The sequence below is a fragment of the Heterocephalus glaber genome, unplaced genomic scaffold (genome assembly GCF_053883595.1).
Source record: "Heterocephalus glaber isolate CG9 unplaced genomic scaffold, H.glaber_assembly_v1.0 deba00000331, whole genome shotgun sequence".
Lineage (NCBI taxonomy): Eukaryota > Metazoa > Chordata > Mammalia > Rodentia > Bathyergidae > Heterocephalus > Heterocephalus glaber.
The window spans coordinates 46792096-46807314 of record NW_028258142.1 but is presented as its reverse complement, the minus strand read 5'-3'; the positions used below and the strand labels follow the sequence as shown (position 1 = coordinate 46807314).

General features: G+C 40.5%; 1 protein-coding gene across 6 annotated transcripts in view; it reads right to left on the bottom strand.

Annotated features, from left to right (window-relative positions):
* Positions 1-14853, bottom strand: part of Nol4 (nucleolar protein 4) — a 329323-nt gene extending 314470 nt beyond the window's left edge. The window contains exon 1 of one of the 6 annotated variants that reach the window (XM_004855194.4): positions 12874-14853. In XM_004855194.4, the coding sequence (XP_004855251.1) occupies positions 12874-13125 (252 nt within the window). In that variant the 5' untranslated portion in view covers positions 13126-14853. Of the gene's footprint in view, positions 1-11787; positions 11930-11966; positions 12549-12873 lie in introns of those variants that run through there. The other 5 variants (XM_087193623.1, XM_004855193.4, XM_087193590.1 and 2 more) reach the window with 5 other exon arrangements.
* Between the last annotated feature and the right edge of the window lie 366 nt (positions 14854-15219).

Genomic DNA, 15219 nt, shown 5'->3' with positions numbered 1-15219 from the left:
ATAACCAAATTCAGTCAAGTAGCTGGTTACAAGGTCAACACACAAAAATCAATAGCTTTCCTCTACACCAATGACAAACTCACTGAGAGAGAAATAGGGCAAATAATTCCTTTCACAATAGCATCCAAGAAACTGAAATACCTAGGAATCAACCTAATGAAAGAAATCAAAGACCTCTTCTCTGAAAACTATGGCATTCTGAAAAGAGAGATTGAAGATGATATCAGAAAATGTACAGACATCCCCTGCTCCTGGGTAGGAAGGATTAATAGAGTGAAAATGGCCCTACTTCCAAAACTGCTATATAGATTTAATGCAATTCCCATTGAGATCCCAGCAGCATACTTCATGGACCTTGAGAAAACAATCCAAAAATTCATTTGGAACAAGAAGAGACCCAGAATAGCAAAAGCAATTCTAGGTAACAGAGACATGGCAGGGATTATATCACAATCTCCAACCTGCAACTCTACTACAAAGCTACTGTGATAAAAACAGCATGATACCGGCAAAGAAACAGACCTGAGGACCAGTGGAAAAGATTAGAAGATGAAGAAACAATGCCAGACACACTCAGCCATCTCGTCTATGAGAAAGGAGCCAAACACCCTCACTGGAGGAAAGATAGCCTCTTTAATAAATGGTGCTGGAAAAATTGGGCTTCAACTTGCCAAAGATTAAAACTAGACCTATATCTCCCACCATGCACTAAACTAAAATCAAAATGGATTAAAGATCTAAATATTAAAATAGAAACTCTGAACCAGTTGGAACAGAGGTTAGGTAGGACTCTTGAAGACATCGGTGTAGGAAAAAGTTTTATGAACAAAATCTTAGTTGCCCATGAACTAGCACAAACAATCAACAAGTGAAATCTCTTCTTATTAAAAAGCTTCTGCACAGCAAGAGAAACCACCAGCAGTGTGAAGAGGCAACCCACAATTTGGGAAAAAATCTTCACCTGCTCTTCCTCAGACAAAGGTCCACTATCTCGAATCTATAAAGAACTTGAAAAGATCAGACCTCCCAAATTTAATGACCCAATCCAAAAATGGGCATCTGAAATTGAACAGACATTTTTCAGACAAATAAGTAGAAATAGCAAATAAATACATGAAAAAATGTTCAACATCACTGGTCATTCGAGAGGTACAAATGAAAACAATGCTGAGATTTCACCTCACTCCAGAAAGAATGGCTGCTATCATGAAATCAACCAATAAGAAATGCTGGCAGGGCTGTGGGGAAAGAGGAACCCTGCACCACTGGTGGTGGGAGTGCAGACTGGTGCAAGCACTGTGGAAATCAGTATGGAGATACTCCAAAGAACTGGAAGTCCCATTTGACCCTGCTATTCCACTGCTGAGGATCTTCCCCAAAGAATTAAAAGAATCATACCACAGCGATATATGTGTGCTCATGTTCATAGCAGCACAGTTTGTGATAGCTAAAACTTGGAAACAGCCCAAATGCCCATCAACTGGAGACTGGATAAAGAAAATGTGGGGTTTTTTAATAAAATGGAGTACTACTCAGCCATAAAACATGAGAAATTAGAGACACTTATAGCTAAGTGGATGCACATTGAGGCTATACTCTTAAGTGAAATAAATAGCACACACATGAATAAATACCGAATAGTTTCTCTAGTGTGAGAAACTGAAAGTGTAAATAAGGACTAAAATGTATAATAGGCAATGTGAAATAGGAAGAAAAGGGGCAAAGGGGAAGGAAGTGGGAGGGCTAGGGGAGAGGATAGAAGGGAATGGGATTAATATGAGAAAATGGAAAAATAGGAACAAAATCTTTGTAAATAGGGAGGAATGGAGGGGTTGAAGGGAGGTCTGGGCAAGGGTGAAAAATAAGAACCAAGAGAGATTATGTAAAGATGCAAATTTACAATGATGAATGTCATTATATTGTATACCTAAAATGTACCAATGATTAGAATGAATAATCGATAATGCAAAATAGGAAGAAAAGGTCCAAAGGAGTAGGGGTAGTGGGAGGGGCAGGGGAAAGGAAAGAAGGGAAAGGAAAAATGCTGAGAAATGGAAAAAATGGAAATAAAGTCTTTGTAAATAGGGAAGGGTGGAGGGGGTGAAGGGAGGGTTAGGAATGGAGAAAAAATAAGGACCAAGATGCATTATGTAAAGGTACAATTCCCAATGAGAAATGTAATTGTGTTGTATACCTGCAATGTACCAATAAAAGAATTTAACAACAACAAAAAAAAAAAACAGTGGCTTGAGCTGGCCAGTGCCTTTGTTGGTTGCACCAGCATTGGTTGTCCTGACACTTTCTGTTTCTTAGTTCTGTTTTTTAGGTTTGTTTTTTTTTTCCTCAGTCCTGCATCCTATATTGGGCAAGAGACTGGATCCTAACTGCAGAGGTCTCCAGGAAAACTGGACTTCATATTTAAAAGTACCTGAAACTTTAAAATCAGTAGTAAAAGAACAGAAAAAGTTCTATGACATTAATTGGTCTGAACAGCTGTCTTCTAGATATGACCTCAACATAAACAAAAGCAAAAAGAAATAAAGTAGATTTTAAATTGAACTCAAAAGCTTCTATGCAGCATGGGAAATAATCAAAAAGTCAAGGGACAACCTACAGAATACTAGAAAATATTTTGAAAGAGTATACCAGTAGAGGATTAATATCCAAAATACATAAAGAACTCAAACAACTCAAGTAATAACATAAATAAGCCAATTTAAAAATACCTGAATAGATATTTCTCAAAAGAAGATGTGCAAATGTCCATCAGGCATATAAAAAATATTTAACCTTACTAATCAGTAGGCAAATGCAAACAAAAGTACAATAAGCCGTCAACCCACTACACCAAGAATAGCTATTATCAAAAACAAAATAGAACAAGTGTTGGTGAGGATTTGGAAGAAAGGAAACCCATATACACTGTTAAAACAATATGGATGTTCCTAAAAAATGTTAAAAATAGGACCGGGGATTTAGCTCAGTGGTTCTGCCGCCTGCCTCGCAAGCGTAAGGACCAGAGTTCGATCTCCGATACCAAAAATAAATAAATAAATGTAAAAATAGAGTTTCCAGATAATGTAGCAATTCCAATACTAAAATCTGAATGCAGAGAAATAGCAGTACTCTCAACTTTACAGAGGCACTCTTCATAATGGCCTGAACGTGGAGTCAAGCTAATTGCTTTCAGATCTTAAGCACAAGCTCCCCTTCATCTCAGCAAGAGAGAACCTCCCTTGCATTGAATATATTTAGAACTTTGAATCAATGTGATTTCTTTTGGCACCAGACTTGGAAAAAAAAATTCTCTGCTTTTAAAAAGCAAATGTGATTGAGCCAGACCCACCAGAAAAAGCCAACTTTCTTAAAGTCAACCTTAACTGTATAACACAGCATAATTATGAGAGTTAGTTCATCAGATTCCTAGGTGCTGCCCACACCACGGTGTATAGAATTAAAGAAGGATAGGGGCCCTTAGTGGAGGACAGCCATATGGGTTTAAAACTGAAAGACATGGAAGCCAGAAACAATTTGGGGTAGGATTTGAAATACTGACTGAAAGCAGAAACTCCATTTTTTTCTTCCACATTTTTATTAGTGCATGTTGGTTATACAGATTAATCAATTTCATTTTGGCAGATTTGTACACGAACATAACATACTTTAATCATTCTCTTCATCATCTCTCTTGGACAACTTTTGCCACTAGTTTCACATTTTTGACCAGGTTTCAATTCATATCATATTCAACCCTCCATTACCCACCTTACAATCCCCTAAACTCTGTATTTTAAACAATATGTGAAATTTTCCTTTGACTTTAAAAAGGCATGGATTTGCATAAGTATTCTATATAGAATTCTTCACTTGGAATATTTAGTTTTTCTTCAGTGGTAATTCTTTATAGCTGCAGATGTAGTCCCACAATAGATCAATAGCCGCACTTAGAGATCAATAGTTAGTTCTCAAGTCAAAAAAGGAGGAGGAAGGGCTGGGGATTTAGCTCAGTGGTTCTGCCACCTGCCTCATAAGTGCAAGGTCCTGAGTTTGATCCCCAGTACCCCCAAAAAGGAGAAGGAGGACCTCTTTATTATAAGATGACTTGGCTCATATTCCTTTCAAATCCCTTAAATCTATTTTCTTAAGTGTCACAGAATCCTATTCTTAATATTTTATTAGAATTAATAGACAATGATTTGTATAGCATGATTCAACTTCTTAGTAACATGAAACTACCAAGTTACCTTCATTTAAAGCTTGATAATCTGATTTTAATGCCTGTATACTATTGTAAACAATTCATTGAGTCAAATGAACTATGTAACTTTTATTCTTTACTCATGTGATTTTTACCTTGTAACACTCATAAACCACTAAGAAACAATGAGTCCCTACCCATAAGATTACCTAAATCATGACGTCCTTGCTCAAATACATTTGACAGCTGCCATTCCGTAAAGGATGAAATCTAAACTAGTTTGGCAGTAGAGGTTCCTTATAATTTCACTCCCACCTACTTTTCCAACTTCATCTGTACTAAACCCTCCACTTAAACTACTCTATATACTATCTACCAAACATGGCTTGGATAAAATAATCTCTTCTCTGGTACAGACATGCATAATTGTTTTATGGACACTATGAATCTGCATGGTTACAGCATTACATAAAGTTGTGACAGTTAATTAAAGAGGCCTCCCTTGAAGTAGGAGGTAGTATTTCAGCTGAAGTGTAACGTCTTCATTGCAATGTTCTACTGTGGGGCAATGTGACTATGGATTACAATGACAGGTGTATGTATACATCAGTGTATGTACATCCTAGGAAGAGTATAAGATGATTTAAGGAAGTAAATACGAGATTAATGAAACTTGGATTTAAATATATATCTTAATCTCAGTCTTACATATTTTTATCTTTAATATATTTGTAGCACATTAAATATTGGTACCGTGGCATATACATGCAGTTTGCAATATGGGGGGCATGTTCACTTTTTTAAAGCAACTGTGGATCCAGTTGAAATAGTGTCCTAGCCCTAGATGCATGCTTTTCAGAAATTTGTCTTAAGTTAAACCATAATTTTTACATGTATATAATAAAATGTATTAATATGATAAGACTACGGTGAAGATTACAGGTGACATTTTGTTTAAACTGATTATCCCAATCATCAACTTATAGTGAGACTTTAATAAATATTAAGCATTAATATAATTATTAATTAAATGATATTCAAGACTTGCAGTTGCCTAAAGAAGCTGTATGCTCATTGAAGAGCTCTAAATGGGAAACAAAGTAATAAGTCTCTTAGCCCTAAAAGAGTTCCCACATTTGTGCACTATTGTTTGGCACTGCAAAATGGTGAAACTGCTATGTAACATAGTACTGTAGTTCCCTCAAAATTAAGATGAGAACTACCATAGGATTCAATAGTCCTTACTTCTGCGTATACAACCCAAAGAAATTAAAAGTAAGGTCTAGAAGAAATATTTGCAGAACCATGTTCACATTCATAGCAGCATTATTCACAAAAAACAAAGTAGAAGCAACACAAACATTTATCAGTATAGGAGTGGATAAACAAAACATTGTATATACCCATAATGGAATATTATTCAACCTTAAAAAGGAAGGAAATCCTGTCATATATCACAACATGGATGAATCTTCACATTAGGGTAAGTAAAATTAGTCACAAAAACACAAATACTATATAAAGTAGAATGGTGGTGGTCCTGGAGGGAGAGAGAAAGGGAAAGTGCTACTTAATAATTGTAGAGTTTCGGCTTTGCAAGATGAAAATGTGCTGCAGGTATATTTCACAAAAAACCTTAACACTGTTTAACTTTACAATTAAATAGGTAAAATGGTTAATTTTATGTGTTCTTCCCTGGAGCAAAACAGACAGTTGGGTGGGTTCATGGACAGAGACAAATACAGAGATACAGATACAAATAAAATGAGAAAGGTCTTATGGGATGGTAAATAAGAAAGTTCTATCATGTCGTGTCAGACTGGAAGACAGTTTTTATTCTGTTAATACTGACCACCAACAATACTGGAAATTAAATCCCTTTCTTCAAAACAATTTTAGGAAAAATTACCAAATTATTGAGTAACTGGCATTTGCCATGGCATAGTATGATATGGTTTAAAATGGTATGAAACTGATGGCCTTGGGAGATATTAAGCTGGTAGAATCAACAGTACTGTACCAAGCACTGAGTATAAGGAAGGAGGAAAAGGTAGAAATCAACTATGTTACACACACTTGGTGTGAGTGAGCAAACTGTGTTATCTATGGAGGAAGGATACTGAAAAAGTGATGTCAGTTTGGAGGACCTAGAACGTGGGGCTGGAGAGAAAATAAAATCATTTTTGTATATTCAGTTCGAGGTGCTTTAAGATATATTGGTGGGAATAACCAGCAAAAAATATCCAAAATGCTAATGTGGACCTCAGAAGATTCACATTAAGTCAACCAAAACAAAGATATTAGTGAAGCCATGGACATGAGTCCAATTACCTAGAAGAACTTTAGAATAAGGAAGCAATTCAAATATAACTTAGTGAAATTGATTTCAAGGATGAAGAAGTAAATATTTCATGAAATTGGTTAAAAAGTTTTGTCTTAGAGTTTTATAGAGCATAACCGTTATCTACAATGTTCTGGGTGAAAGACTAAATGAAAGAATATGTAACTGGTTAAATTTGTCTTCAATTGCATAAAAATCTCAAAGAATAGAGCATATGAATCATTCTTTATGAAAAAAGGGTTGATCAGGAATTAGAGCTAGTCAAATAAAGCAAATTAGATGTTTAAAAAATGCCAGATAAAAGAATAGATGATAAACACATAGATATGAACAAAAAGAAACCAATTGTGGGAACCACATAATGTACTTTAAAATGAATATAAACATATGAACATAATTATACTATATACGAAACAATACATAATAATTATAATGCAATAAATGCAATGTAAAATGAACCAGGAGCTATAACAAGGGAGGGTTGAAAGTGAAAATGCATGTTTTTTGTCATTAGAAAATGTCAATGATAATGTTTAAAATTAAAATTTGCTTGAAAAAAATAAAATGAAATTCAACTTAGTTTTAAATCTTCTCTATTAGCTTTTACATGTTAGCAATTCATTGAATTTTATGTATTTTATTATATTTTGGTAAAATATTTTATTATTCTTACTTAGCATATGATTTTCATTACAGTTTTGAGAAATTATTTCTGCTTGTCCATATATAGCTGTCAATCATTATATCTAAGCTTCTTTCCATATATATGTGTATATATATATATATAGAGAGAGAGAGAGAGAGAGAGAGAGAGAGAGAGAATATGATGTTTATAATTAGCTGAAGTAATTATACCTGGATGAGAAATTTGGCACGATTTTTAAATTTCTTTCCACTGCATTTAAATTTTTTAAAGAATGAGAAGTCAATTTTGCAAAATAAAAGTAATTTCATTTTCCAAGAAATAAGTAGAATAAACATCTGAACAATACATATGTGTTTATATGCCTACATACACATGTACCTTGCATTTTAATCCATGTTGCAGTGTGATTCTTAGTTCAGAACATATATATATATAATTATAATTTTATCCTGCTATTCCTATTTTGTTAATAATACTTTTTAAACCTTCTGTTTTTCTAACATTTGCTATGTCCCAGGCATTTGCTACTTATATCATATGCTTTCACACATTCAGACATAAATACCATGCATATTATTATATAGCTATTATCATGCAACACTATTTAGGTAAGTATTATTACTGATATTTTATAAAAAGGAAACTGACTTTTTAGCTAAGAAACTTTACCTAGCTCAGAGCTCCTCTTAAATATCACTGCCAGAATTTAAATCTTGCTATAAAATCTATACTCTGTACCATGTCCATTATACCACGTTTCTTGCCATATATCATTTCCATTAATTTTATTTTATATTATCATCCAAATATTATGAAAATATATGTAATCAAAAACATACTAGATTCTCCTTAATCTTTCCTAGTTAGACAATAAACATGTATAACAGCTTTTAGGAAAATATCTTCATATGATACTGACACAGGATTGAAACTCCTGTTATCATATTCCTGTATTTGCTGTTCTATTGTCAAATTCCTGTATTTGCTTCTTCAGTTTTCATCCAACCCATGGAGTGAGTCTAGAGAGCAAAATCTTGAAAAGTAGAATCCTAGGTGGCCCAAGGAGTTTATAGAAGGAAAATAGATACACACTGAATCTTCCCCTCATCCTCCATTGTGGTTACTACTAAGACAAGGAAGAAGAACCCATGGACAAGTCAAGAACTATTTCCTTAGGAAATAAGTATGGGGTAGTCCCCATACACTATAGGGTAAAATTTCTTCCTTATATTCAGAGGAGTTATTGTTACAAATTTCCTGCCCCTTAATACTCACGCCAGGGTTCCCTTTAGAGTAAAGTTACCCAGTGTTTTCTGAGAGCAGACATAGACACTGTGCAAGGGACGTGTCATAGATGACTGATTCTTCACATCTCTACAAGGAACCTCTAAAGTTGGCTAATAAAACACATTGCTGGTATTCCTTCTCAGGACTCGTTTGACCTGAAAACTTTATACTATGGTATCTCCCACAGTACTTGACTATCAGCAGCAATGCCCATCACGAAAGTGTAGAAGATTGGCAAAATCATGCTTCTATTTCAGTGACCATGATTATGGTTTTCCCTGTGTCACAGACATCAAGTCTCCTAATAGATTACTGCCACAGTTTCTCATCTTTGATTTCAGTAGAACATTCCAGATGTAATATACAGGATGTGCACCTGAGGCATGCAGTTAGAAGAGGTGGAAATGTATACAGATTCCTCCTGAGGTATTCTTTTTTTCTACTGTAGCATAAAGGATTTATAGCCAAAACCGTAGTCATAGTACTAACAAAAACTGTAACTGTTTATGAACCAGCCAATGAATATTCATTCTAATCACTCTATACTAATCAATTAGTAATATGCACAGCAAGAACAATATGAACTCTGAGCCTACAGATTGCAGAACTGAATAAATCATCATTTTAAAATGACATAACTAAGATAATGCATATTCCTTTCTGGATGAATATTCATTTTTGTTTCATAGTGGAAAAAATATAACAAAAAATACACAATCCCCAAATTTAGACCTTAGTTGTCTATTTCTACATATATAGGGTCAAGAAAAATATTACTTGCATTATTTGATTATACAATTTCAATATTCAGTACTTTGCTTAAGACTGAAAGAGTATAACATGACCTTTTCAAATTCCTTCTTAGTGTTTTAAACAATGCAATTTTAACAATACAAGATAATGCATTAGTCATATTAGTAAGAGAAATGTTTAATGAATTTTCTGGGGTTTTTAAAATTTACCGTCCATAGAATCAAGTGGTAGAATGTGTCTGGGTAATTTAGATCCGAAGTATGATATTTCAACTAATTGTTTCAAAAAAACAGGACCTTAGTATCAAAAGCCTTTTAATATTAAGACCTTAATATCAAAAACAAGACCTTAATATCAAAAGCTTCTAAAACCAAACTCAACTATAACTACCAAAAGAATAAAATAGAGCAACCTTAGCCATCCTTATTTATAATTATCACTGGTTGGAATTTTGTTGTAATAAGTGTTGGACATTTTTGCGTCTTTTTCATATCTGTCTTCAGTTACTCATCATTTTATTCTTCTAGAAATCTGATACTTTTAGTAAAAAAATAAATAAATAAAAAGTGACAGCATGGAAAAATACAGATGGGATGCTCAACAAACTGCCTATGTGCACACAAGTGCAGGTCCCACTCCAGACCTAAAATGGCTGAGTTGCAGGCTGATGTTGCCTGGTGACCAAACAGTATCTCCTCGGTCGCAGAGCAATCTAAACATCAGAGACAGAGATGTCCCCTTAGCTTCAGACATAGCCAGGAAAAATATTAAAGGGCATATTTATCTTTTCCAGTGGTCCTGTTTTTATTTTAATCAGTTGTCATGTGCTTGATTTTGTCATCAGTTAAGTTTAGGGTTGAGGGACAAGAGGATCTGCAAAGCTACATCTAATCTTAGGGGGAAATAAGAGGCAGAACCATGCTTCTTTAACTATGAAACTGATAGTCTTGTTACAATTAAGTCTATGTGGTGTGTCTACTCTGTTCTTGTAGAACCTCCCAGTTGTTATCTGTCTCCTTTTCTTTCATTAAACTAAAGTAGTTAATTAGCCCAGGCCTGTCCTCTCCCCTTTCTCTTTCCCTTTTCACAGTAGTAATGATGGCTAATTATCAACAGCAGTGGATCACTGCAACATCAGAGCACACCATCTCTCACTGACAGCAAGCCAGCTACCAGGAACCGTCAAACCTCAAGGAGCTTAGAATGATTCTTAGACTACTTGAAAATACCATTCAAATGCAGTACTTCATTTCAACAGATACACACTATTGAATTAAAAGAAAATACATTTTTTTGTCTTCTTGGTAATTGCACTCCTGCTATTATGAAGAAAACTCAGCATGTTTTTCAGGGAGCAAGAATTTGAGATGTAAAGAAAGGATAAAAGGGATCTTTTATTTATTTTTTTACTCATTGAAATAATGATTGGCTGTCTCTCAGAGAAGGTGGAGCCTGTAATTCTATGTCAGCAGCAGTAGAAAAATTTCATAAAGAGCAAAAGAAGAGTTCATGAATTAAAAACCTCTTCAACATTTCAAGGCAGGTTTGAATGAAAAGCAGAGCTCTTAAATACTACATGAAAATCATTATCTAAGAATATCACCTGACAGATTACATCTTCTCCCATAAATATATGGAATCTTTACTGAAAAGAGAAACACGTGTCACTATATTATTACTCCTGAGGTTGTCGCTCCATAGTACACATCTAAGCAATTCTTTATCAACTCTGCATTAATTTTTTACTGTATCAGAGCATGTAAATAACAGTTTGAATGATTGGTATCCATGATTATCTTAGTGCCTCTAAAACCCTTACAAAAGTCATGTTATTTAGAATTTTCACTATTATTTGTAAAGGACACATACATTAACACATATAATGCATGTACCCATATATGTACAAATATAAACTCAGTGACTCTACACACCAGTAAAGCTATCTGACAACTTAACAAAGGGACCAAAGTTTAACATAAAGATAATGAAAACCAAACATCCAGCTAGCAACATTTCAATTATATAATATATATATTCTTTAATAGATATAATGCTTTAAGTAAATTCATCTTAAATGATTATTTTGTTCATTCAGATAGAATTCTAATTTGCTTTATCTATGAATACTTTTATCAAGTTCTTAATGTTACTCTCAATGCCAATGAGTCAAAACAAAATTCACTCTACAACAGACTTCTGGCTCAAGCAGCTGTAAATAAACCTCAGTTCTAATTCATGCCAATCTAGTCTTCATCATTTAGTAAAGCAAGACAATAATCTCACCATTGTCTAGAAGTTCCACATGTTAAAGAAGACTACATTTATGAATCTACTTCCTAGAAATCTTGCAGCAATAATACATTTGAAAAACAAAACTTCCATGTGTGTTCCCATTTCACCTTTATTTCCATTTCCCATCTTCCATATAAATTCCAGAAGAATATACAACCTTCAAATACTATTCCTAATTAATCTTAGGGAAATCATGAGCTGCTTTCCAAACCCGTCCTCTAAATATTTCTCTGCAAAGCCTTTCATGCACATATTTCTAATTTATTATACCTCCGGTGGAGATGGGGATAGCATAGCCTCCGAGAAGCCTCCTTTCTAGCATCCTCCAGGAACACTGAAAGGGAAACAGCGCCAGGAAGGGAGGGGAGGAAAGGAGCAATAGCCCAAGAAATCTCAGAGAGGCAGAAATACCAAGGGCGCCAGATGACAGCCTCCAGACCAGTACCCACCGCGGTCGGAGGCTGAACGCTCTCCCGCATCGGATCTGCAATCCTGCCTGTAGCCCACAGATCCCACCTTCCGGTAAAGCCGAGCCAGGCTGCTGCCGCTCCCCAGCCCCACCGGCATCTGCGTGCGAGGCTGAGACACACTGGGCTCTCGCTGCCAGGACCAGCTTCGTGGCCAAGAGACTAGAGCCGCCCCAGCAAAAGGGACAAGTACACCTCCCATCGGATCGCGCCCAAACCCATCTCCCTTTGTTGTTCATCATCTACTTGCGGCTTTATTTGTGCAATGGGCCAGTGAGGAAGGGAATTGGAGTGGGGGAGGCGGGAGGGTGAATCTCCAGGACCTCATCTACGGCTGAACGGCGGTGGCAGCGGTCTCGGGGAGCGATCAGGCTGTCCGACTGCCTCGTGTCTCCAGAGCGGCGGTCTAACAATAACACCCGATAGCGTCCCGGGGGGATCCCACGGCACCCCTCTCGCCACATTGAGGCTTTGTGCCAGTGAGCGGACACTGGCGACTATGGATCAGAATCGTCCCTTATCAGAGTGCGCGGCTGGGCTTCCAGCCTGGCCTTGGAGGCGCGGTGGCGGCGCCGCCGGGACACGCGCCAGGCGCCCGGCGAAGGACCTGGGACAATGGCCCAGCCCGAGACGCCGCCCGACCCGGGGAGGGAGGCTGCGGCGACCAGGGTCCGGCTCCGGAGGTGCGCTGCCGCTTTAAAATAAAAGACCACAAAGACTCCTGGTGGGGAAGTCGCGTCTGGCTAATGCGAGTGGGGACGACTTGAGGAGGGGGTGAGGAGGGTGGGGGCACAGGAGCCAACGGTGGCTCACGGCTCCCCCTGGCTCCCCCTCCCTCCCCGCCAGGCTGCTCGGGCAGACAAATAACAGAGGGAGGCGAGTCACTCACCGTGGTCTTGACGGGCACGTACAGCACTTGCCTGGCCCCGCGGACCTCGTCCGGCTGGCCCAGCTGGAAGCCCTTCGATTTGACCCAGAATTTAAATTTGGCGTTGTCCGTGGAGCTCGACTCGGATCCGTTGAGGAGCTGGACGATCCGCTCATATTTTTTACGGGTCACAGTCTTGGTCTTGCCCGAGTCCCCGTAAGTCCTGAGGCACCAGTCCTGGAACTGGCGGTACATGTCGCGCTCGCTCTCCATGGTCCCCGAGCCCGGCCGCCCGCCGGAGGCTCCCAGCGCACTTCGCACCTGTTCACCCCGGGCTCAGGAAAAACGCAGCCCGGGCCACGATGTGGGGACGCGAGGTCCCGGCCGCCGCGGGAGCTGCCTCGGGTGGGGTGGGCTGGGGTGGGGGGCGGAACGGGGCGAGGGGAGGAGGGTCCGGCTGGGCACCAGCGATCGATGCCCTGTGCTACCAAGTCTGGTTCATTCGGAATTGCAGCGGATGTCTCCGCCGCCGTTCTCGTCCTCTAAGGGATCGGTCTCTTTAATATTGTGTGACCAGGACCATCCCAACAGCATCTGGCCCGGAGGGGCAAGGGTCTGAATAATTAAAATCCCATTCCTCGGTTTATTAAAAATCCCAATATTGACTCGGGGTGCTCCCTCGAGCCTCGCCCCCGGGCTGCGTCCCGGGCAGGGTAGGGCAGGTGGAGCGCAGCGTCACCGCCCCGCCCGCGCCCCACAAGCGTCCCCAGCCCGGGCCGCTGAGCCAGGCTCGAGGGCTGCGCCTCTCCCGAAAGCCGAAAAGCCGCGGCCCTGGCTGGGCCCTGTGATCTCCAGAGGGCTCCCGGGTCCCGGCTCTCCTGCCCTGGGGTCCTGCTTCTCTTCAGCCTCCTCTGCGACAGGCGTTGAGGGACTAGAGACAGAGAAAGTTCTTACCTGACATGTTTGTTAGCCTATCAAATCCTGTTTTACAGGAATCTTAAGAAAACCAAGGTGTTTTAAAATGTCATTTCTTCAGACGCGCTGGGCTGAATGCCGGCCCCGTGTGTAGATTCCAGGAGTTAAGTCCCAGAAATTCAGAGCGCAGTCGTGGAGATGCGGCTAGTTCTGTGAGACAGATGGAGTGCCCCAAACAGAGACCCGATCCAGGGAAACGCGGGTACACGAAGGCAGGCCGCTGGCCGCGGGCCTCCGGGGAATGATGGGGCCCCCAGATGGGACCCTTTTGGTTTCCGCCGCAGTGGGTACCAGACAGAAGTAAGTTTATGATGCAGATGCTTGAACCCCTTTGCATGAGATTATAATACCGACAGAGATCGTTTCCCCTTGCTTGGTCACAGTTTGCAGCTCACACGGGAGGTTTCGGTTGTCTGTTTCCCCCCGCCACGTCACGGACACCCCCTCCACCGCTCGGAGTAGCCAAATCTGAGTTCCTCTGGACGATTCTCCCCAGCAAATGAAGTCAGCGGTTCCTCCATTCGGGATTTCCATCCGTCGGTTACAGGGCTGGAAATAGGGCTGTCCCCATCCTCCTCGCGCAGTGGCCGCGGCCGCTCCTCTTTATTCTACTCTCTGCCGAGGCCCGCGCCCGTCCCAGCGAGCGGCTCTGCCGGGAAGGCGGCCCGACCCGTGCCCTGCTCCCGGTCGGCGTCCGAGCCCAGGGTCGCCACTCCTCGTCCTCTCCCAGGCTAAAGCCCTGAATAGCTAGGCGGAGTGTTGGTGCCCAGCGCGCCGCAGCTCGTCCCGGCACTTGCAAAATGGTCAGTGGCTCCTGCTCGGCCAGGCTGTGTGTGCGTGTGTGTGAGCAAGGGAACGAGGGTGTGCGGTGCGCGGGGGGTGCGCGGTGTGTGCGCGCGTCTCCGGGAAGGTCTCGCGGCGGCTGGAGCCGGGACTGACAGCCCGGGCGGAGCGCGAGCAGCTCCACACACTAAACCTCTCGCCTCTCCCCTCACCCCCACCCCTCCCACTCCCCTCTCCCCCCCCCCACCCTGCCCCTTCCAAGCTCTCTGATTGGCCAATGGGACAAAAGTTTCTGTGGAGACGGCTGGGCGCTGACGTCACGGGCAGAATTGTCCCATTTAGGGATCCCGGGGGCAGTGCGCATGCTGCAGGCTGCAGGTTAGAGGCAGGAGGAGGTAGCAGCGGGCCCGGCGGCAGCCAGGTGGCAGAAAGGAGCAGGCAGCATCCAGGTGGGGGGACGACTCCAGCAGGGTTTCCATGGAGATTTCCTCTGGGTCTAGCCTAAAAACAGCAGATCAGCTGACACCATTAGCTCAGGACCTAATTACTGCTTATTGGAGCAACAAATGAGGGAGAGGGCCAGCTGCAAAGGAAGAGTTTTATCCCCCC